Genomic DNA, 23,792 nt, shown 5'->3' on the forward strand with positions numbered 1-23,792 from the left:
AACTTTTTTGGAATTGGGGTTGTAATATTGATGAGGGGTACGCTGGCTTAGTGGTTAGTACGTTCGCCTCGCACCTCTGGGATTGGGGGGTTCGAATCCTGCCTCTGCCCTGCGTGCACAGAGCTTGCATGCTCTCCCTGTGCTTCGGGGGTTTCCTCTGGGTATTCCGGTTTACTCCGCCAGGCCAAAGACTTGCCTTGCTTCCAAACTGTGTGCGTGACTGTGCCCTGTGATCCAGGGTGTCCCCTGCCTTGTGCCCCGAGTTCCCTGGGATAGGCTCCAGGCTCCTCCGCAATCCTGTGTAGGATAAGAGGTATGGAAAATGAATGGATGTGATATTCACCATGTTACCTCCTTTATAGAAAAGGTCGGACACGCCGATGGATCGGATCTAGTGCATGGATCATCGAATGCATGTTCGGTAATTCAGTTTTGAAATAGGAACAGATTTCTTTTTGCAGCTTTTTTCTCCAGCTTCAGGTTGAATGGTTTGTTGTACATCGACAGCACACATCTTCATGGACGTGTGCAGTGAAAGAGTCTGAAAAGGTCAAGGACTCGCTCTGTTGTAAAAGCTCTAAAACATGACCACTGTGTGAAATGGCATCGTGGACAAAGAGAGAGAAGAAGGGGCAGGGAGGGACACAGAGGGAGGTGAAACAGAGAGGCAGTGGAGGTTCTCTTTAAGGCGATTAAGCCTTTAAACCCCAGCAAAGCGCAGGGATGGCTGGAGCTGGATTAAACATATAACCAGTCTGAAGGTCACGGGCATTCAGCAACACACTACTCACATGTTCTGGGCATTAAAGGTGCAGTCAGTGATTTTGGTAGCAGTGAGCTGAAGCTAGCAAGTTTCAAATGTAAAAAAGAAAAGAAAAAACAAAACACCTGTTTGGTTTAATCTCCAAAGCCAGAGTCTGATCATGACTTCCGCGTGCGGAAAAATGAACTTAATCAACGTCCTAACTCGTAATCTCTCCGCGATGTCATTTCAAAATGGTGGCATTTGTAGTAAAATGGGCTAGCAAAAACAAACAAACACACAAACAAAACAAAACAAAAAAGATGTGTTTTAAACAAACTTTTCAGATAGTAATTGGCTAACCAAACAACAAATTAATTTTTTTATTCCCAAATAGCACACAGAAGCCAAAGAAAATGATCACAATTTACACCGATCATCCTGTTCAAAAAGTTTGCACCCCCCTCTGGCGCTTAATGTATCGTGTTATGTTCTCGAGCATCGGTGAACGTTCGCACCTTGTGTAATAGTCGTGTATGAGACGAGTCCCTCAGTCGTCCTCGGTGTGAAAAGACGGATCTCGACATCATATAGTCGCCGTTTAAAGGAAAGGAGTCAGATATGTAGAAGATGCTGGAAAAGTGAAGAATGTGCAGGACCTGGAGGATTTTTCTGAAGAACAGTGGGCAGTTTAACCGCTCAGGATGAACACGGGACTCGTGAAGAACTCTCACAAAACATAAACACACCCAGGTAACGACACACGGGATTAAGAATCGAGCGTGTGTAAACTTTTAAACTGGTTCATTTGTATAAACTCGGTTATTATCGTGTCTGGTTGACTATATGTGTGTAAATCTGTTATGTGAAATATCTGATACAGGGCAGGACTAAATAAAACAACAAAATACCATTTTTATGATCCGTCTAATTTATTTATTAATTCATTTAAAATCTTTCAGAATCTGCACGGCGTATGTAAACGTATGACCTCGACTGTATAAACCATCATCGTAGCGCAGGAAGTTGAAATCTTCTCACACGTAAACAGTAATAATTGAGAAAACACTCAATCTAATGACATTAGAAAGCAACTTTATTAACCATTCCAAAAACACACACGGAATCAGACACGCGTCCCTGCACTGCTGGTGTAACGGTGTGTTAAAAAGAAACATTATCTTAGTAGGAAAACACTGAACGAGCGCAACCGAACACAACCCTCGGCTCATGACGACGCTAATAAAATCAAATCAGCTTTAATACTCTTAGGAATGTATTGCATGAGCCAGACTTGCGTAGTGTGCTGAAATGACCAAAAAAAACAAACAACAAACAAACAAACAGACAAAAAAAAGAACGTTTCCTCCCTGAAATGAATCGTGTTACACGTGCAAAACGCTCAGAATAAATTACTAGGACTAGATCTGAGGACTATGTTAATTCTTCATTAGAGTCACATTTTATTGCCAAACGGAATGATTAGCTGAAGTGAACTGAAATCAAACCTCACTACGAACGAGGCGTTAGAAATGTTCGACATGTTCCCCGAGTGAGCGATGTAAACAGGAGAGCGAATGACCTGCACATGTTAAAGCAAACAGTAAAAGTGCCTGAGACACGGTGGTAAATCAGTGCCACGTTCTTCTCGGCTGGTTTCGCTGCGCTCGTGGGAGATTCGGAGACCAGATCAAATATCTGGGGGCTTTAAAGGAAAACTCCACCCTGAAACACGTTAAATATGATGATGATGATGTAATATTTGTGGTGCGTTTAGTGATTCGTTGTAACATTGCTAGTGCAGTTGCAATGGCGTTCAATAAGAGGAGGAGAGTTTTTTTTAAACAATCAGGGATAGGAGATGTTAGCGGAGATGCTAATGACGATGTTAACGGAGATGTTAGCAGAGATGCTAATGACGATGTTAGCGGAGATGATAACAGAGATGTTAGCGGAGATGCTAACGGAGATGTTAGTGGAGATGCTAATGGAGATGTTAGTGGAGATGTTAATGGAGATGTTAGCGGAGATGCTAATGATGATGTTAGCGGAGATGTTAATGGAAATGTTAGCGGAGATGTTAGCGGAGATGCTAGTGGAGATGCTAACGGAGATGCTAACGGAGATGCTAATGACGATGTTAGTGGAGATGTTAGCAGAGATGCTAACGGAGATGCTAATGACGATGTTAGTGGAGATGTTAGCAGAGATGCTAATGGAGATGTTAGCGGAGATGTTAATGGAGATGTTAGCGCAAACATTCGTTTGATCCTGGCGGATTTTCTAGAACCAAAATCGTTGGCGAATTAAAGGTAAACGATACGCTACGATAATTGTCGGAATAAAATCGGAATTTCATCAAAAGATGAATATAAGAGTAGAAATGAACGTGTTAAACGATGATGAGTAAAGTACGCTCAGTATGAGCTTCAAGCCTTTTCTACTCGGACTTCAACCTCGGGAAAAACTCCGAGGTACCAGCCATGTGACCAGCAACAAGCCGGAATCACATGAATTAAATCAGGCACTATCACTATCTAGAACATCTAATGGCCTGTGCTAAACCCGGCCTAATGCGTTCTCTTGAGATGATGCTTTATTAATTACTACATCGATATATTTAATAAACAAGCAACACAGCGTATTTACGGGTTCAAGGCCAAAATGTTTTTCTAGTCAGTTAAAATAAGTGATTTTAATTCTTTTCATGGTAAATATATATATATATATATATATATATAATATATATATATAGTTTCCATAGTGACGGCTAATTCCCAGGGACCTGTACGGTAGCTGCTCCATGTAATCTAAGCCTTTCGACGATCTAGCGGAGGAAAACCTCGAATTATTATCACGGCGACGTTTTCTCTAAGGAGATGTTTATTTAACGGTTTTTGGAAGGAGTCTCTAGTGTCAGAGCTTTGTTAGAAGAGTCAGCAGTAAAGCTGTACCTTTAAATTTTCCGCCACTTCAGATTATTATTTTTTATTTGTCTTCAAGAAAGACAGGGGGGGGGGGGGGGGGGGGGGGGGGTTCGGTACTGTAAGTATAATTTATAGCTGCTTTAACGTAAGTGATAATAGGAACTCATTTCGCAGCTGCTCCACAACATAATGTAGCTGTAAACGGATAAAAACGACAGTGTTGGCAAACTGCTGTGGTGTAAGTGGAATCAAAGCTTCAGGGCTCGCCGTTACAGGAAACATCTTAAAATATTATGCAAATCTGGTGTTATTTTATGGGTTTCTATCATCTGTAAAGCAATAAAAGTATACTGTACCGTTTTACTTTTAAATATGAAACACGGTTTTCGTCTTGGACCCCTATATAATCAACGCTGGGTTGCCTGTTTATTCGATTTAGATCTCTGAGATCATTATACCTAATCACATTTAAAAACTTCCTGTCCTTCTGAAATGTCTGACGTTTGTCTGAAATTTCTCGCATTGTGGCAGAATGTTCAGGAAAGCGCAGATCCACTGCGCTCTCTATTCAAGTCTAAAACGAGGAGAGGACGCTGGACAGCAGATTCCACGTCACTGGAATGTTCGTCTCGCCGTGTATCTCCTGTGTGTCTTGTCCGGCCCTCCACCCCCTCCCGGGGACACGCCGGGCGCGGCGTTTCGGTCTCGTCTCTGAGCTGAAGCTGCGGCGGTTAAAGTATGCGGTTGCCACACAGCGTGAAGCGATCGATCTCCAGCAGGTCTTTCTTCTGTGTTCTGTGTTCGAGCTCGGTGCCGTGAGGAGTCTCGCTGCTGTCCTCCTCTGCTTTAGAAGGACTCTCTGGAGCAGGCTCGCTGGTTTCCATGGTGACAGGGTTTGGAGCTGGGGGGAGGAGCTCTGATGAGCGCGGGGAAGGCTGCTTGGTGATGGAGGTGATGGAGGGGGAGGGATTCTGGGATTTTGGCTTATCTGGGAATAGGTATAAAAAGCGAGAGCGAGAGAGAGAGAGAGAGAGTGAGGGAGAGAGGGAGAGAGAGAGACAGAAAATATACACGACATCAGCTTCAGAAGCAAAATTCGGATATGTTCAGCATGCGTTATGGTGTGGAAATGGACTGTAACCGTGGCATGTAACGTAACTCAGCCGAGCGTTACCTGTCGGAGAGGGGGATTTGGCATGGCTGGGTGTTCTTGGAGTCGTTTTCGGCGCTGGAGTTTGAGGTTTATCAAACAGCTTCCCCTCCATCTTGGCCTCTTTGACATAGTGGCAGGATTTTCCCAGCAGAACTATACTGTTCAACACTTTGAGTGTGATCATTCTGCAAAAAAAAAAAACCGCAAAAAAACCACCCAGACAAAACACTGTCAAACGGACACTACCGCGCGCTTTAAACCAGCTTTCTCTTTCACGTGTAGCGAGCAGCAAGTTACCCTAGGTAGAAGAGCAGCAGACTGACAGACGCGAGCGCTCCCTGGATCTTCACCGAGCTCATCACCACTCGGATCACCTGAGAGAGACCGAGAGATAACGATACTGTAGAAATCACACGTTTGGACACGAGCCTAGACTGCGCAACGAATCATAGTTTGATCCTGGTCTGCGAAAAAAAAACAACACGACTGCACGATTGCTAGATTAGTTAGCTCCAGTTAGCTCAAGCTAATGGGTCAATGAAGTTCTCTAGCCATAAAACTTAACCATCTTGGTCTGTATACTATGATGAAATATTTATATATGTCAGTCTAATTGTATTTACAATTACATGTGCATTCTGTCCTCTTCCTCGTACAGCAGCTAACACACACACACACACACACACACACACACACACACACACACACAATAGTGTCTCTAGTTTCACTTTGATTCACAGGGGAGAGAGTAACGCCGTTTCTCCCCACACATAGGGTGTGTTTCACTCAGCTCCCGAGCTCCCTGGGTCGTGAACCAGTATATCGAGAGCACGGGTTCGGGTACTGGTAACGTCACCACGGACATCCATCGACGACAGGCAGGAGCGATATCTTTCTGACATTACATGTCATATAAATGTGTTAGCTTAATCACACACGTTTCTGTCATGGCACTTCAAGAAGGATCGTATGGGATCTACAAACAAACGTCAAATAAAGTTAAAAATCGCTAACGGATGTAACGATTTGAGAGCCACAACAACGATAAAAACTGCTTGGATTTGTACACGAAGTCGGCTGAGAGTTCATCCACTGTTCATTTATTTATCTCGAGCTGAGAGGTTTCAGAAAATACGATGTCATTTCCAGACGCTCAATGGTTTTTGTGGTGCATCGTGGGATATTTTTTTTTTTTAGGGAGTGAACTTTCCGTGCATTGGTAGGATTTTGTGATTGAGACAGCCCTTAAAATGGCCGACTCCCTGATCAGCGCCCTGATTACTGGAACTAGGGAGCTGGTTGAGCTGGTTTTGCTCTCTTTGACTCTAAATGTGAAATGCAGCGTCTCACCAGAACAGCTAGGGGTAGAGGGATGAAGCCCATTCTCCTGGCCACCGAGTCACTGTAGTCTGTGTACGCCTGTCCAGACCAAACCACAAAGCGTGAGAAACGACGGCATTTACCAGTACAATTAACACCAAAATGCTCTGGCATCAGTGCGACCAAACACTCACATACTGCTGCCGGCTGCTGACGAGCTCAAAGGCCAAGCTGGCTCTGTATTCACTGTACACCTACACACACACACACACACACACACACACACACACACCAGGGAAGATAAAAAATAAACTGATTGAATCTGTAGTGCTAGAGGCTGTAGATGCCCCGTATGGTGTATGGAGTTGCACATTCTACACGTCTACCCAGTTAAACTTTCCGTACGTCTGCAGTGATGTCGTTGAATTTGGTGATGAACGCGTGCTTTACGACGTCCACGGCCACCTCGGAGGCCACCACCATGAAGACGTCTGGAAGCAGCACCCACAGGTGATCTGAAACAAAATAAATAAATAAATAAATAAATAAATAAACGCCATCGATGTATAGAATTATTTACAAATGTTGCACTGATTATTTCTGAATGAAATAGTTTTTCAGGAAAAGCAAAAATAAAATAAAATAAATAAGTACGCACAAACTGTTTACTCTGTAAGGATAAAACAGTGGTTATAGGTAAATAATCAGTGACACGGCGTTGTGATGGTGTTCACGCCCTGTTTTTATATATAATATATATAGTAAAAAATTTGACAACTACTACATTTCTTTATTAATTAAAGAATGCCACCATATATTTTTTTTATTCGTTTATAGATACATTTAATATTGCGGAATAGAGCTCGACCGATCGATCGGTACAGGTCATCGGTACAAGAGCGGCCTCTAGAGGCGAAATAAGAACTTTCACTGACTAATTTTGTTGTGTTATTGGAAGCGTCTCTATTTCCATTTTATTTGTCATTCGGAGTGTTACTTTTGGGCTCGGTTTGGATGCATATCTTTTATTTACCTTAGTATTTATTAATAGTTCATATATATTAATATTTATTTCATTTAAAAGCAGTACATTTTCATGCTACAGTCTGTGCTGTTTACTTCTGTAATAAAAGTTCAGCAATATTTGATTAGGTCTTCATTCAGTATCGATGGTAAAAACTTATCGGCCCAACTTAGTTATCGATATCGGAAAATTCCACCATCGGTCGACGCCTATTGTGGAACATACGCAAACAAAACAAACAAACAAAAAAGTTACTTCCCGTTATCGATTATGTCGCAGCATTCATTCACCATGCTCTCTTTTTTCTCCACCTCAAAGTTGCTAAGACATTACATTAAGAGGAAATGTCAGCGATGTGAATCAGCCGTTATAAAGAAGCTTAGAACGGGTGCTTTAACATAAAACCGTGGTTTGATTACAGGTCATACAGTTATATGAAAACACAGTAATGCATGCCGTGTGTGTGTGTGTGTGTGTGTGAGAGAGAGAGAGAGAGAGAGAGAGAGAGAGAGATGTGGCATGAAGTGTAAGACGAGTATATATTTTTGTAACAGCTTGGTGTGGAGTGTTATTCCACTTATTCCACACCAATCTGACCAATCAGGTTTGAGCATTCCTACAGTTACTTCAGTATCTCCTCTAACACACACTGCGCACACACACACACACACAGACAGACACACAGGTTATCCAGATACAAAGCGCGTCTTGTAAGTTGCGGCCTGGTTTAAAGAATTGAAACACTAAGCGAACGCGGACAGCGTTCTGCACGTCTACATTTACATCCGGGGCTAGATTTAGGTCTGAAAGACTATGGTGTGAGGGTGGTAGAGTCCAGACCTGAGTTCCAGGAGAACTGCTCCATGTTCCTCAGACACACAATCAGCAGCAGGATGCAGTTAGTGAAGCGTTCCTTAATGTCTGCAGGTCAGAGAGCAGCAACAAGCCGTCATCAGCATCCTCTCACACTACGGCTGGCAAAAGTCTTTCAGAAATTCCATTCGAATCGAAAAACAACTGTGATGCAAATCATTTCCATGAACATGTATGTGATATTACAAACAATCTGTGTACCGTCGATTTCTATTGATTTAACCACAGTAATGCTTTGGTGATTCTGATATTTCGCCCCATTTTAAGCTCTCGAACGTCTTCGTATTCACCGTGTGCGCTCACTACATACAGTGTAGAACAACCGCACGGAAGAACTGTACGCCACATACCCGAGAGCACTCCGTGTCAGATTCATCGTGATCACTCAGAATTGACACAACTGAACGGACACGGGTCACTGCACACACTACCGGCCAAAAGTTTGTGGACGCCCGACTGAACTGTTTCTCATGATGTTAAAAAGCTTTTGATCTGAAGGCGTGTGATTAAACGTGTGAAATCGGTGTCGTAGACAAAAATATAATCGCGCCGACGTATCCGTTTCTTTCGTTAGAAAACGAACGCTTTATTTACAAAACAATATATCTATTTGACCGGACGACTCGGAGGGAAATATTCCGAAAAGCAGGCGATAAGTGTCCGGCGTCGGTGTGAACTCCTTTAATACTGTTTAAAAAGCATCTCGGGGGAAATTCCTCAAGAAATCGGGTGAGAAAACGCCAAGAATACATTTCTGGAAATTTCTAGGTGAAAAGCGTGTCTACTTTGAAGATGCTAGAACACTAAATTATTTGGATTTATTTTGGATTTTTTTTATCACTGCATAATTCCCGTAGTTCCATTTGTGTTACTCCAGAGTTTTGATGACTTTAGTATTATTCTAAAATGTGGGGAAATAATAAAAATAAAGAATGAGTGTGTCTACACTTTTGACCGGTCGTGTGTATATAACGCATTAATTCCAACTGCTCGCGTTTCAAACAAACTTGTTAGTTCAGGGAGATAAAAGACGAGTTTCTTTACAAAACGTTTTCTACCGTGCCTCTTTTTTCAATTTTTTACATTTTCTTTTTTTTTAAACCCAAACGAAAATGCGATATACTTTTGAGGTAATAAGTTTACATATCCCTTGCAGAATCTGCAATAGTTTAAAAAATAAATCAATAAAAATATTAATAAAAATTTATACTTATTTTAAAAATAAATAAGGATCATAAAATTGCTTTGGGTTTTTTAATTTAGCGTCGTCCCGATTAAGCTATATGATGTCGAGATCCATCTTTTCACACTGAGGGCGACTGAGGGACTCGTACACGACTATTACACAAGGTGCAAACGTTCACCGATGCTCAAGAAGGCGACACGATACATTAAGAGCCAGGGGGGAGGGGGGGCGTGGGGGCGGGGTGTAAACTTTTAAACAGGATGATCGTAAATGTAAATGGTGATTGTTTTGTTTAAATATCTTTTCTTTTTTTTTTTCTCCATTTAGTACCACCCTTCAGAAGCTACATACGGTTTTGACATGTTTCCCAGAAGACAAGAAACAATATCAACAGCAAAAAAAAAAAAAAGTGAAGGAGACCCATAGACCCGTGTAGAATATTGGCCCCTGCCCGTATAAATGTTTCCCCCCCCCCCGTTTAGATATAAAATATTATGTAAATTCAAACAGTATTTGAACAGTGAAACTGTTCAATAACAGGGTTCACATAGACAAACAACAAATGAGAATAATGGAGGTTTAGTGTGCATGTTTATCAGAACCGTTCTGAATGAGGCACTCCAGGGTTTGGTACAGGACAGCCGGGAAAATAGAGAAAAGTACTGTCCTCGGGGACACGGGGCGAAGAGGGAAATTGAGGCGGGAGGCAGAGAATAGGAGCTGATTACAGCACATCTGTGATTCAGACACGGTGCTGAAAAGCTTCAAACGGGCCGCCGGGAGCTGGACGAGAGAGCCATTCAGACCCGTACACAGCCTGTCAGCACCAGTCGACGCCTGCAAGCTCCGATTAGCATTTCAAAAGCGCAGTATCGCTGCTTTAAAGTGTCTGATATTAAACACGTTGACACAGGGGTTGCTTCTGGGAGCTCTGGTTTCCTCCGCCAGTCCAAAGACGTGTGTCGTAGGTTGATTGGCGTTTCTAAATTGTCTGTAGTGTGCGAGTGTGTACGATTGTGCCCTGCGATGGATTGGTACCCCGTCCAGGGTGTCCCCTACATTGTGCCCCGAGAGCCTTGCGATGAGCTCCAGGCTCCCCTCGACTCTATATGCGGTACAGAAAATGGATAAATGGATGGAGGGATGGATGTCGCATAAAGAATGGTGGATTTAACTGACTTACCGCTGTTAGACATCTGAAAGAGGTTATTTTTCTCAAACTTTTTAAAGACGCTTCCTTTGATCTCCACAAACTGTGAGAAATGAGAGAATAGAATAAAAAGAGAGAAAATAAACACACACCGCATCACTGGAACACATTGTACATGTGCATTTAAAAATACAAGCCAACTAATAAAAGTTCTTATATTGGTGCCACTTTATTCGGATAGTCCATCTACAGGCCTCATTGAAATAGCACGAAGGACAAGTCTGTCGATCAATCATTCTCAACCCTGATTGGTTGGTTCATTTTCTATAAACAGCAGCCCTGACACTTGTTCCAGCTGCAAGGCAGATCAAGGGTTTATATGAAACGCCCGAATTCTAATACATAATCAATACGTTAAGGTGTTATAACATAGTGCGGCTGAATTCTCGAATCTGATTGGTCAGAAGGTCTGACAGCACAGGTAGCTCCAGCTCGAACGTAAACTGAGAGGTTAATATCGATGCACTCGTCCTAATATGTCGTTGTTTCTATAGTAACAGCTCGTTCGCAGGGACCTGGGTGGCGGACGCTCCACGTAATCCAAGACTAATAATAAACGTGTTGTTGTTTAACGTTGTAAAAAGTAAACGACTGTTGACGTGGTGACGTTTTTGTTAGGAGACGATTATTTAGCGTTTACGGAAGGAGTCTCGGTTGTAAACGGTCTGTAACGGTCACGGTGCTTTGTGAAGTTTATCAGCACAGGGAAGGCTTCAGGACGAAAGAGTTTATGCTTTCTGGTTTCTCTGTAAAATGACAAGCTGTGTTTTTTGAGCGTGAGATAGCGAGACATTGGGGGAGGGGGGGGGGGGATACAATGGAGTGAGGGTGAGAGAGAGAGTCAAAGTCAATAAAGCATCCTTTTGACTTTGACTTGAGAGAGACAGAGAGAGAGAGATCCAATCAAGTGAGTGAGCGAGAGAGAGTCTAAGTCAATAAAGCAACCTTTCGACTTTGAATAGAGAGAGGGATTGAGAGAGAGATGCAATCAAGTGAGCAAGAAAGAGAGAGAGTCAAAGTCAATAGAGCAACCTTTGGACTTTGACTTGAGAGAGAGAGAGAAAAAAAGAGAGAGAGAGAGAGAGAGAGAGAGAGAGAGAGAGAAAAGAGAGCGAGAGAGAGAGCCAATCAAGTGAGCAAGAAAGAGAGAAAGTCAAAGTCAATAAAGCAACCTTTTGACTTTGACTTGCATGAGAGATAGACAGAGGGAGAGAGAGAGAGAGGGAGAGAGAGAGAGAGAGAGAGAGAGAGAGAGAGGGAGAGAGAGAGAGGGAGAGAGAGAGGGAGAGAGAGAGAAAGTCAAAGTCAATAAAGCAACATTTGGACTAGGGATGCACCGATACCACTTTTTTTCAGACCAAGTACAAGTACTTACATTTGGGTACTTGCCGATACCAAGTACCGATATGAGTGCTTCACACTTTTCGGAATGCCCCACGTCTGAAGCATGTCATCAAACGCACCTGCTATGGCTTGGCCAGTGTGCGAACCCCTAAACTGCGGTGCTTGTAAAACGACTCTCTGGGGAGTAAAATCCTCATCAATCCACTGTGCTGTTCAACTTCTAACAGACATTGGGCTGACACTGCTAGTCCAAATATCACTGGTGAAGCTGAAGGCCGAAATGTCAAAAAAAAAAAAAAAAAAAAGTCATGCAGCTTTGGTAATACGGCATCTGTAATGTGGTGACGGCTGGGAATCTCATACTTCGGCTCAAGTACACCAAGAAGACGACGAAATCCTGGATAATCTACAAATGACAACGGTTGGTCATCAAGAGCAACGAACTGGGTAAGAGCTTCTGTTATTGTTACTGCCCGTGGCTTGTCTCTGGTGCAAGGTTGGTTGCTGCTGTTCCCCGCTGCTAGCATTAGCAAACTCTTTGCACTCGGCGTTATGTTTGTTCCTTAGATGTTTAATCAAATTGCTTGTGTTAAATGAGCTATTTTTTTTACCCCTCCTCTAGACAGTTTAGCAGAGCAGAGTTTGCATTCTGCTCTCCTTTTATCACCATCACATATCTTAAAATATCTCCAAATCGCTGACATTGCTCCTCTTGCGACTAGCTGCTCAACTGACGAGAGGTTAGGCTATGTCACGCTGTCATAAAGCGGTATCGGTGCGGTTGTATCGGGGTAGTTTTACAAGCACGAGTACATGAGCACAGTATCGGGTCGACACCCGAGTACTGGTATCGGTATCGGTGCATCCCTACTTTGGACTTTATCTTGAGTGAGAGACAGATAGAGAGAGGGAGAGAGAGGGAGAGAGAGAGAGAAAGTCAAATTCAATAAAGCAACGTTGACTTTGACTTGAATGAGAGATAGATGGAGAGAGAGAGAGAGAGAGAGAGAGAGAGAGAGATAGGCATTAAATTGAACTATAAACAGTTAAACTGCACAACATGCCATTCATTAATGAATGAAACATTGTAACTATTGAAACTATTGAAATGTTGTAGAGAATCAGATAATCGGCCGGTTGATGAGTCACATGACAGGCTATTAATAGGTCTGTAGATGTTTTGTTGACTTTAAAGTCTCCATTGTGGACTGTCCAAATAAAGTGTGTGTGTGTGTGTGTGTGTGTGGGTACTCACGTTGTTGGACATCATGATGGTGAGCAGAGACTTGTTGTGCGAGTTGAAGGCCACGTTTAACGTGGAGGCCTGGACCATGATGAGGATGGCGTGCAGGACTGGGACACATTCATGCTCAGGAAAACTAATAACACAGCACACACGGTTCTGGATAAAACCCTTACACACAGCTGAGCCCTTTCTATATTCACAACAAACACTGTTACACACGAGAAGGATACAGACGTAGAAGACGGCCATGATGAAATGCGGAATGAGTCCGATGTGAGATCTCTTCCTGGACTTCGGCTCGGTGGCGGTCCAGTACAGAGCGTCCAGAATGTCCTGGCCGAAGGAGGAGAAGAGACGGTCTGCCACCTGAGGGAATAAAACATTTTTATAAATGCTGGGGGAGGTCGGGACACTTCAGATTCTAGAGAGCATTTGATTGGACAGAAAATCGATGCGAAGCTGAAGTGCAGAATGACGTCATCGAAGTTCCTGATCCGTTTTGGTGGTAGAGAGAAAGTGTACATTTTGAACGCGTATATCTTCTAAATGCGACATTGTAGACATTGTTCTGGAACAACACTTACAGCTTATGGAGAACCTTAGCGCAGACATATTCGTCCTAAAAGCTAGAGAAGTTCGAGTTAAGGCCCACTTATACTGCCATATGAACAGACTTCCGACACCATCAGAGCGTCCGAATGGGGTGGAGTGCGGGAGTTAGAGGAAAATCGCTGAATTGTCTCAAAGTCCCACCCACCTCTGCTCCGACTGGCCGGGAGAAATGCGCGATTGAATAGGGGGCCGGAACTGTCGAGAGGTGGAAGTGTTTTTATCGCGTTTTATCGTCTTGAGTAGTGGAGACAAATACGAGTGTAGAAAAACGCCAGTTCCTGCGACGCAATTCGCCTACTTTCACTACGCACTAAAAGAATGCAGTCTTTTTGTGACTTTTGAGCGTGTAGCAAAAGAGTACGCGAGTACTGGGATGTACGGACACGGAACACGTAACGGAAGAGAACGTTGTCGCTTAGTTACGCACGCTGTCAACGTGAACAAACATTAAACGCGCCCGTCTTCTTCCGTTAACGTCGGTTATGACTGTGATCTGATGGCAGAAGCTGGCGCCGTGTTCTTCTACCCTGAACCCGCTTTAATGCAGTTTATGCTCTTAGGCGATCTACAGACACGCTTACTGACAGCTCCGGAAATAATGGCGCCCTTATTAAAGTGCGGTCTTCTCCTAGAAGTCTAATCCTATAATACTTGATGAGATTGGCGAATACGGAGCAAGGACGACTCCTCGGGAATCTCAGATCCTCTTCAGCTCGCCGTATCAGAAAGCTCGATTCCAGAGTCACTGAACCGTTTTGGTGTGGATCTGGACGTGTGCCTTGATGGAAGATCTACCGCCCAGAAGAACTACAACCCAGTTGTAACTTCCTGGCAGAGGCAGCCTGATTTATATTTAAAAGTGCCCTGGTACTTCATGATGGAGGGAAAAACAGCCCAAGAAAAGATAGATAGATAGACAGATCCAACACCATACACCATTGTTTTCACACTAAACCCACTTCTGTTGCTGAGAAAGCTAAACTTTATTTTTAAAATGTCATTTAACCACCGAAACCAATTTCAGTCCGTGTTTGGTTTGGTGATCTCCACGTTTATCTCTTAGGCTTGTAGGTAGATTTGGACACTTGGTGACCTCAAAATTGTTTCCATCTTGTGTAAATCTCCACGGAGACAAAATTTTTTTTTTTAAAAAACCCCACAAACACTGTGTCCTCTTGCAGGTAGATTCCTTACAGCTCTGCCCGCTCTCAATTATTAAACATCTCGATTATTGCCGACGTTTTGTTGTCTGCTTTAGGGAGAAAAAAAAAAAAAAAGACATACGCAACACACCTTTGTCTCATTTCATTTGTGTATGTTTGAAATCTTCCTCATTTTTAAACCCTAGTGAAACATGTAGTCACTGATCGCTTAAGAAATCCTAAACATGCCAGAGAACCGGTTCAAATTCCTTTTAAAAGGTTGTATTAAGTCAATTAACTACAGAGTTGTTTTTTTTAACCCAACTTTACTAAGGGTGCCAATAATTCTGAAGCTGACTGTTCATCACGTGCAGGTGCATTTGGACATTTTAACCAGTGCCTACCTCCAGCATGTTGTAGATGATGTAGAGTTTGATGACGGACTGTCCTCGGATTAGATGGTACATCATGGCGTAATCCACGTAATGCATCATGGAACAGCACAGCACCATGATCAGCCCCTTCAGCAGGTCACACACCTGGGCTGGCTGCAGGAACCGGGAGCTGCTGAGCGCGCACACACACACACACACACGTTATATACACTGTGTAGACACAACATTTATTCACAGCATTCATCACACTGTTACGCACACACGTGTATATAAATATAAATGACACATGGAACGTAGCGCAGAACGCATTCCTCACGCAGACGACATTTCCGATGCCTCTGGAGTGAACAGACAGACTGAGATACGGAAGCGAAAACAAAAGAGCTAGAAGGAGATGCGTATCCGTAGCTTCGCTCTGCTCAGAGATCATTCATCAGAGCGGGAGTTTTGCTTCACCGCTATTCTGGGAGTGGAGATTACACGGCTGAGGGGGCGGTCGCAAACGGTGCGAACATCCGCTGATGCTCAAGAAGGCAACACGATGCGTAAAGAAAAGGGGAAGGGGGTGTAAACTTTTGCACAGGATGATCGGCGGGAACTGTTATTATTTTGTTTAAAGATAAATTTTTACCCCCATTTCGTACTGTTCTTCAGAAGCTATTTCCATTTTTCCCCCAATAGACAAAATAATAATTTACATTTATGGTCATCCTGTTCAAAAGTTTACACCCCCCTGGTGCTTAATGTATCGTGTTATCTTCTCGAGCATCGGTGAACGTTCGCACCTTGTGTAATAGTCGTGCATGAGACGAGTCCCTCAGTCGTCCTCGGCGTGAAAAGACGGATCTCGACATCATATAGTCGCTGTTTAAAGGAAAGGAGTCAGATATGTAGAAGATGCTGGAAAAGTGAAGAATGTGCCGGACCTGGAGGATTTTTCTGAAGAACAGTGGGCAGTTTAACCGCTCAGGACGAACAAGGGACTCGTGAACAACTCTCACAAAACGTAAACACACCCAGGTAACGACACACGGGATTAAGAATCGAGCGTGTGTAAACTTTTGAACCGGTTCGTTTGTGTAAACTCGGTTATTATTGTGTCTTGTGGATTATATGTAAACATCTGTTATGTGAAATAGTTTATTCATGTCAGCACTAAATAAACAACTAAATGCGATTTTTATAATCCGTCTTATTATTATTATTATTCCAATTCATCAACGTTTTGCTGATTCTGTACGGTGTATGTAAACTTATGATCTCAACCATAAATCTGCACACCATATATATTATACTAAATAAAGCGCTCACCATTGGATTTACTACTATCTGACATAAAAACACCCTGAATATCATTACGTTGCCCTTAAAGACAGGATTCAGGTTAGAGATGCGCTTCTGAAAATCACGTGTGTTTACATACTGCTGTCGGTGATGTGCGCCTGGGGTGTGCAAGGTGCATGCAGCGTGCAGCTCGACACGGAGATACACACAAAGGCGAAAAATAAGACTTGAAGCGGAAGTAGTGCTTGTAAGAGCTGCACACTGCTTCAGGAAAAAACAACCGACCACACCTCCGTCTCCGAAGTGCACGTTTCCTGCAGGTGCGGCGAAGATGAGGAAGCGTGAGGTTTCAGTTCTGAGAGCGCTCTTGTTTACAGCGCGGCGTCAACACAGTGTCGAGGCAGGGCTTGCAGAACATTCTGACTTTGTCATTACGAGTTTGATGGGTTTTGGATGGTTAATGGATGGACGGATGGATGGACGGATGGATTTATGGTTTAACATGGCAAGCCTACCTGCTCCTTCTGCAGTACGGGCACACGTGTGCCCTGAGAAAGAATATGGCGAGGAAACAAAAAGACGACATATTAGAGCTCACAAGCACAAGTTTACAAATTGAAAAATCAAATCATTCATTTTGGAGATATATGAAAGCATGCTTTGAAAGTCGATTATTTATTATGACTTCTTATAAATTATTTAAAGACCGCCGTTTGTTAAAGAGTGCGGCGCATGCGAGTGGAAATATTACAGCCGTAATGAGTGTTTTTGAGGAAGAAGTGAAGCCTCTCGGTCTGTCTGTCTCTCTGTGTGTGTGTGTGTGTGTGTGTGTGTGTGTGTCTATACCCAAGCCCACAGCAGGGGATGGTCAGCAGTCTCAGGAAGGCGAGCAGGGTTCGGAGGGGCAGTAAGGTGAACACGTAGAGGAACGCGTCGAGGCACAGGAAGCAGCCGAACATCATGAGCTGCGTGACAGAGAAGAACAGAAATCTCACTTTGATAGTTACAACACAGTCAAGTGGACAGAATTATTTGTAAATATCCATCTAATCAGCTTTCGGTAAGCGGAACGCCGAGTACGTATGCGCCAATAATCACTTACAGGAAATTGTGACAATCAAATCACATACTTATTAGAGATCGACCGATATTTTCCCTCAATATTTAAGCATTTTTCCATAATCGGTTACCGGCTTTTTAGTATGGGATCCATCGATAACCGGCGCCATCTTGTGACCGTTTTGAGAATTGCGTCTCAAACAGAAGTAAAACAATACATAAATAAATAACTATCGGTTATCGGGCACGTAAACATGCAAATAATCGGAATCCGTTATATAAAAAAAAAATCTATATTGGTTGATCTCTAATACTTATGCACTATTCTACGCCATTTTGTAGTATAAATAGTGCGAGTAGTGGGTTCACAATGAAAATTCCAACAAATAGTAGTGCACTGCAAGTACCCGGATGATGCACCGAAAAAAAAAAACAAGTGTGAATGTTGGACACTTCGCGCGCTCTTCGGTTGCTTACGTAGCAGAGACGTTAGAGGCTACCAGGGCCGCGAACACTGGATGAGAAAACGTTTTCAAGATGGCCGACGACAAGCCGGTGAATAAGACTAGCGTTAGGTTTCCGAGCACACTGGAGCTTTCACTAGCTAATACATTTATTTATAACATCTGCACCACAAACCTCACCTCTCAGCACAGCATACACACTCCCTCCATTCACCTGGGGAATAACACAGGCACTTTCAATTTGTGCGTATGTGATTGTATCGTGGTGGTGGTGGAGTCGGGGGGGTTGGGGGCGGGGCAATAAAACCAAAACAAGCTCCTTAGACTCGTACACAGTTTTAAATACAGCTCAGAAATGATTATGAAAATCTAAGGATTATATTAATACTGAGGTTCGAGCTGGTTATTAGTGAGTTTGTGGCTCTACTGCTCCATCTAGTGGTAGTAAATGCTCATTACTTTCGCATCACGATGGATTCGAAAGTGTTTTTTTTTTTGTTGCCTTTTTTTTTTTAAAACAGTTGTGATGAATAGTGTTGTTTTTAATTACCTGACCCCTTAGAATAAGAGTCTGATATGGACTGTAGAAACACACGACACTTATGTTTACACAAACCTACATTTCAATGAAACAGTCGTTATATCCTTCGTCCTATAACGTTTCCCCTACAGACTCCAAAACTCTTTCGCGTGTCCTGCGATAGAGATGATAATGCTCTGTACAGCAAGTTATGAAGATCATTTACTTATAACGTCACATCCTGACGTGTCCTAATCCATTGGCGGAGGACTTGGAAAACTGGAGACACCTTCCATGAATGTTAAATAAACGTCTCCGTACGGTAAACGTATCAAACGTGTCCACGATTTACACGTGGGTTCTTCATCCGTTTAATGTTGAGTTTGGATTATATGGAGCGTCCGTACGCATTTCCGTGGAGGAGCCGTTACTATAGAAACATTACCGTACACATTAATAGAAACCTTTGATATGAATTACTGGTGAAAGTACATTAAAGCTGCTGTTAATCAAGATTAATCAACACCTTCGGACCAATCAGATTTGAGAATTCAACAGCACTTTGATATAAAGTTATTTCATCTGCGTAATTTGCCAAACTTGAATGGAAAACGAATGAATATATTAGACGTTCAGATGCTTTATCTTATCTTCTGTGCACTGTGCTCTTGATTACACGTTGCAGTAAACACACACACACACAGAAATGTCATCGGGTAACGTAGTGTGTGTGTTTTTCTGTTCACTTTTAGCTCTCTAGATTTAGTTTGAGTTTACTGAGTCAGCCCCAAAACTATTGGCACCCCTATTAAAGATCTTTGTGGTTAAATCTAACTCTGAAATATTAGAAATACTTCATCTTACTTTTAATTCAAATACTTTTAATCGTTCCAAGTAAATAAAATAAAAATCCATTATAAAAATATTTTCAGAATTATTGGAACACCTACATTTACATTCACGATTTTTAGCCACAGAAAAATTCCACCGCTCGAAATGATTAGGTAAGTTTATGGCTGGGCGATATATCGATATCGTGATAAATGATTACGCGATACACTCTTCTGAGATATCGTTGTTATGCTGATGTATTTAAAAGAAAAAGTTTTTAATAAAGACAAATTAAATGGCACAGAATGGATGCTGCTGTTTTTACTTTTTTTAAACTTCCTTGTCTTTGTATTCATTAAAGAAAAGTATAGTCAAACTCGGATGAATGTTTTTTGTTTATTTTACTACTGTTTTGCGGACAGTTTGTCAGCTAAATTATATATCATGATACGCATTGTGGATCTTAGAAATGTCCTCAAGTATCGTGATATGATATTTTTGTCATATTGCCCAGCCTTAACTCATATATATTTATATATGTGTGTGTGTGTGTGTGTGTGTATATATATATATAACTGCATCATAGAGCTGCACTGCATTCTGGGACTTTGAGTCCAACCTTTCCTTTCTCAACTACTTCAACTTTTGGATTTCTCATCAATAGGACACTGAATGCTTCAGGAAAATACTCAGTGAGAAAATCCATCCATCCATCCATCTTCTATAGCGCTTTATCCTTTTCAGGGTCATGGGGAAACGTGGAGCCTATCCCATGGAGCATCGGGCACAAGGCGGGGTACACCCTGGACAGGGTACCAATCCATCGCAGGGCACAATCACATACACACTCACACACCCATTCATACACTACGGACACTTTAGACACGCCAATCAGCCTACCATGCATGTCTTTGGACTGGGGGAGGAAACCGGAGTACCCAGAGGAAACCCCCGCAGCACGGGGAGAACATGCAAACTCCACACACACAGGGCCACGGTGAGAATCGAACCCCCGACACTGGAGGTGTGAGGCGAACGTGCTAACCACTAAGCCACTTTGTTGAACTTGTCTCCTATTAAACTTCACTCCACCTACAACAGGAATGCCATCGTGTGACATCGCAAGCATTTTATTTTTGTTTCATTTTTATTATTCCTACGTGCCGAGGTCTTCACCTGTAGATTGTGTGTGTTTATAACCGTAGTTACTTACCGAGTTGTGTAATCCTGTGCTGGAAAGATTACACGTCCATCCAGCACGAGAGGCTTGTGCAATTTTACACTAGGACACATAATTATAAAACTTCTTACACATCATCACACTTCTGTCCCGAACCCTGTCCGAGTGAGAGAATCGGTCGAGGACAGATCTATCCTGAAACTAAAGTGTAGTCAAGTTCTTCGTTACAGTGAGTGAAAGAGTGCGGCCTGACTTCAAGATGTGTGTGAGGGAAAAGAAAAAAACAACAAAAAAAGGACAATGTGTGGCTTTGTGTGTGAGAGAGAAAATGGGACAGTGTGTGCGTGAGGCCCACCTTCTCCAGCTCTTTCGGGATCCTCATGCACGTGTAGACTCTCTCTCTTCGCTCCGTGTACTTGGCCTCGTTGTGCTCCAGGAAGTAACCTCTGGTTAACTCGGCACACATGAATCTCAGAATAGACGGCTCGTCTGCCTCGTCTTCGTCTGAGAGGGATACAAAGTTACGACACTCAGGACGTGTTTTTTTTTTTTTTTGGAGACTCAAGGAGGTCAGGGTGAAGCTGAAGCATTAAACAAAGTGAAAACGACCAACAAACTAAAAAAAAAAGTCATATCAGAGTTAATCATAAACATACTCCACCCTTAACGCCCTCCATATTAATCTTTAAAAGCAATGTGAGATTTTCAACAGCTTCCAAGATTTATTTCGGAATGAAATCCTGGGTTGACTTTAAACTTGAGATGAGTTTAAATGTCTAATTTTCACGCTGATGCAGCGGCGCTTTAATCCTTTAGCCTGTCCTGCTCAAACAGATCAGCTTCCAAAGCTTCAACTTTCATCCTGATTACACCAGCGTAATAACCGCCGTCGCACTTGTCATCCGGAAGATCGCTAACTATCCGAGCCGAGGCTCTGTCCTGACTCGGTGGTATATCTGCGGTGCATTCTGGGACTTTGAATAACGTTTGCACCGACATCTCTGCTACGTCCACGTCGGATCTCGCGTTAATGACGTTGAACGTTGCAGGAAAACGGGAGTCGGAAACGTGTTTTTTGTTTGTTTTTAGCAGCTAACAGTGAAACAATGAAATGGGATAGAGTGATGGAAAGTTGGGGGCGGGGTCTAGGAAGTGACTGACAAGAGGCCCATCCAAACAAAAACAAGCATTCCGGACCGGTTTGCAGTTTTTAAAACAGGTTTTCTCAGTCAATTAATATAAATGTGCTGAGGTCATGGCTTAAACTGTTATTTTGTGATAAGTGTCTACATATTTCTCCACGTTATTCATGCAAGTGAGGCATTTTAAAAAATGACTATCGCACCTCTAATGTCATAAACACTGCTGTGGTTGTTTTGACTCAGATACTTTTATTTAATTTTACCTGTGTCACTGAGGTGGCATACAGGCTGTAAATTACTCTAAGGTGTTTACGCTCATAGATAATGTTTATGAGAATTAAAAAGCTGTCTCGAAAGGTGCACGAGCTGTCAGATGCTGAAGCTCACCTGAGTGCTCGCGCCGCTCCTCTTTCCCACACTGTCCATCATAACACCCCAGAGTTTCCGCCATTTCTGTCTCAGGGTTGCTTTTACCAGTCCTTACCACCTTTCTCCAAGAGCGTGTCACCCGCTCCGAGCTGTCCTTCTTTGGATATATTTCCTCTGACAAACCTCCACATAGCGAGTCCGCCATTTTTTATTTTACGCTTTTTTTTAAATATTTTTTTTTACCCTACCTGCATTCCGAGCACTTCCGGCTCGTTTTCTGTTTACGTTGGTGAGAGATAGAGCCCTTGCGAGAGGGCGAAGCTTTGTCCAATCAGAGCGCAGCGGGCACAGTGATGCTGACCAATCATAGCGCAGGAAGCGGGATATGTCGGAACACGGGTGGGTACTACACTGCTACGTCATCAAGTCTCTATAAGGAGGCAAACAACCCAAAAAGCGTTTAACTAATTTGAACCCGAGCAGCATTTTAAATAATTAAATGGCAAAAATATAAAGCAACTTAATTTTAAGTTTGATGGTTTGTGTGTGTGTGAGATTGTCTGACCCAATATTTCTGTTTAATACTGTTATGATTGTATAGTCATAGCCTGTTTAGTATATACCCATGCAAATCTGCTAGCTACACATGCAAAATGAAAATAAATAAATAAATAATGTATAATAAAAATATATATATATATATAAAATCCTAGCATTTAAGAAACACTTTAAGTAAGAATTTTGATAAAACATTTTTTTTAAAAACATTTTTGATTTGTTGCTCAATTCCAATCTCAGCTTTTTATACCATGGGTAAATCAGTTATATCCAATAAAGTAGACATAAGTAAATTTAAATAGTCCCTGTTAATATGAGATAAAATATTAAAATGTATTTAACTGATATACAAATAAATAAATAAATAACGATATAACGGAACTGAGCACCAGATGGCGCAAGAGGATCACATGTCGCAGCCAAGAGGACAACACTAATTTTTTTTTTTTTTTGTAGCTTTAACATACAAAATTAAACTCACCCGTATATTAATAAGGCTTCATGAGATTAAAATTATTTAATAAGACACTGTTTTAACCGTGAAGGTGACAGGATGATATAAAAAATGATACTACATGCAAAGAAAATGAATCCTACAGTATATATATATATATATATATATATATATATATATATATATATATATATATATATATATATATATATATATATATACACACACACACACACACACACACGCACACACACACTCACTTCTTGGTGAAGCACATTCTCAGCAAAGTTAGCAAAAGTACATTCAATAAACATTTAAAACTGCATGAGTCCTACCCAGGAAGCAAACGCACTTTGGCCCTGCGTCTTATTTGAATGTTAATGTTGGTTCTGATTATACAACCCTGCTGAAAACGCACATCAGAAACCAACATAAAATTTGTAACGGTTTTAATGATTATAATAGGAATTGTATTGGTTTTAATGGAAACTGTAATGGTCCCTGTGGGTCTCAACTGGTAATGTGTTGCCTTCTGTTGGTGGCATGTTATGTCTAGTGAATACAATAAAAGACCAATAAATGGTAACGGTTTTAATGATTAACTGATGGTTTGTAATGTTAATTGTAGTGGAAACCATTAGATTTTTTTGTGATGGTTTCTATTGCTTTTTTTTTCTTTTCTTTTTAAAGCAGGCCCATGTTGCCAAAGGAACACTTGACAAGAAAACCTAAATTCGGTTTGCAACCTGGACCCAGA

General features: G+C 42.1%; 1 protein-coding gene and 1 long non-coding RNA gene across 4 annotated transcripts; one reads left to right on the top strand and one right to left on the bottom strand.

Annotated features, from left to right (window-relative positions):
* Nucleotides 1-1,820: 1,820 nt before the first annotated feature.
* Nucleotides 1,821-22,338, bottom strand: tapt1a (transmembrane anterior posterior transformation 1a). 3 transcript variants are annotated; one of them, XM_017474761.3, is made up of 14 exons: nt 22,042-22,338; nt 20,868-21,016; nt 17,305-17,423; nt 15,184-15,343; nt 13,256-13,391; nt 13,035-13,132; nt 10,409-10,478; nt 8,007-8,087; nt 6,548-6,657; nt 6,337-6,396; nt 6,173-6,241; nt 5,120-5,196; nt 4,844-5,007; nt 1,821-4,657 (listed from the first exon to the last, which is right to left on the bottom strand). In XM_017474761.3, exons 1-14 carry the CDS (start codon nt 22,226-22,228, stop codon nt 4,401-4,403), a joined length of 1,737 nt encoding a protein of 578 aa, XP_017330250.1. In that variant the 5' UTR covers nt 22,229-22,338; the 3' UTR covers nt 1,821-4,400. The 3 variants fall into 3 exon arrangements, with proteins under 3 accessions (XP_017330250.1, XP_017330249.1, XP_053538100.1); XM_017474760.3 differs by having other exon boundaries at nt 15,184-15,346; XM_053682125.1 differs by lacking the exons at nt 20,868-21,016; nt 22,042-22,338 and adding an exon at nt 17,649-17,780 and having other exon boundaries at nt 15,184-15,346.
* On the top strand, nt 15,528-19,412 carry LOC128633457 (uncharacterized). Its single transcript, XR_008396840.1, has 2 exons — nt 15,528-16,194; nt 17,310-19,412. It is a non-coding gene; the product is annotated as an uncharacterized LOC128633457 (long non-coding RNA).
* Nucleotides 22,339-23,792: the final 1,454 nt, after the last annotated feature.

This window comes from Ictalurus punctatus, chromosome 8, assembly GCF_001660625.3.
Source record: "Ictalurus punctatus breed USDA103 chromosome 8, Coco_2.0, whole genome shotgun sequence".
NCBI lineage: Eukaryota > Metazoa > Chordata > Actinopteri > Siluriformes > Ictaluridae > Ictalurus > Ictalurus punctatus.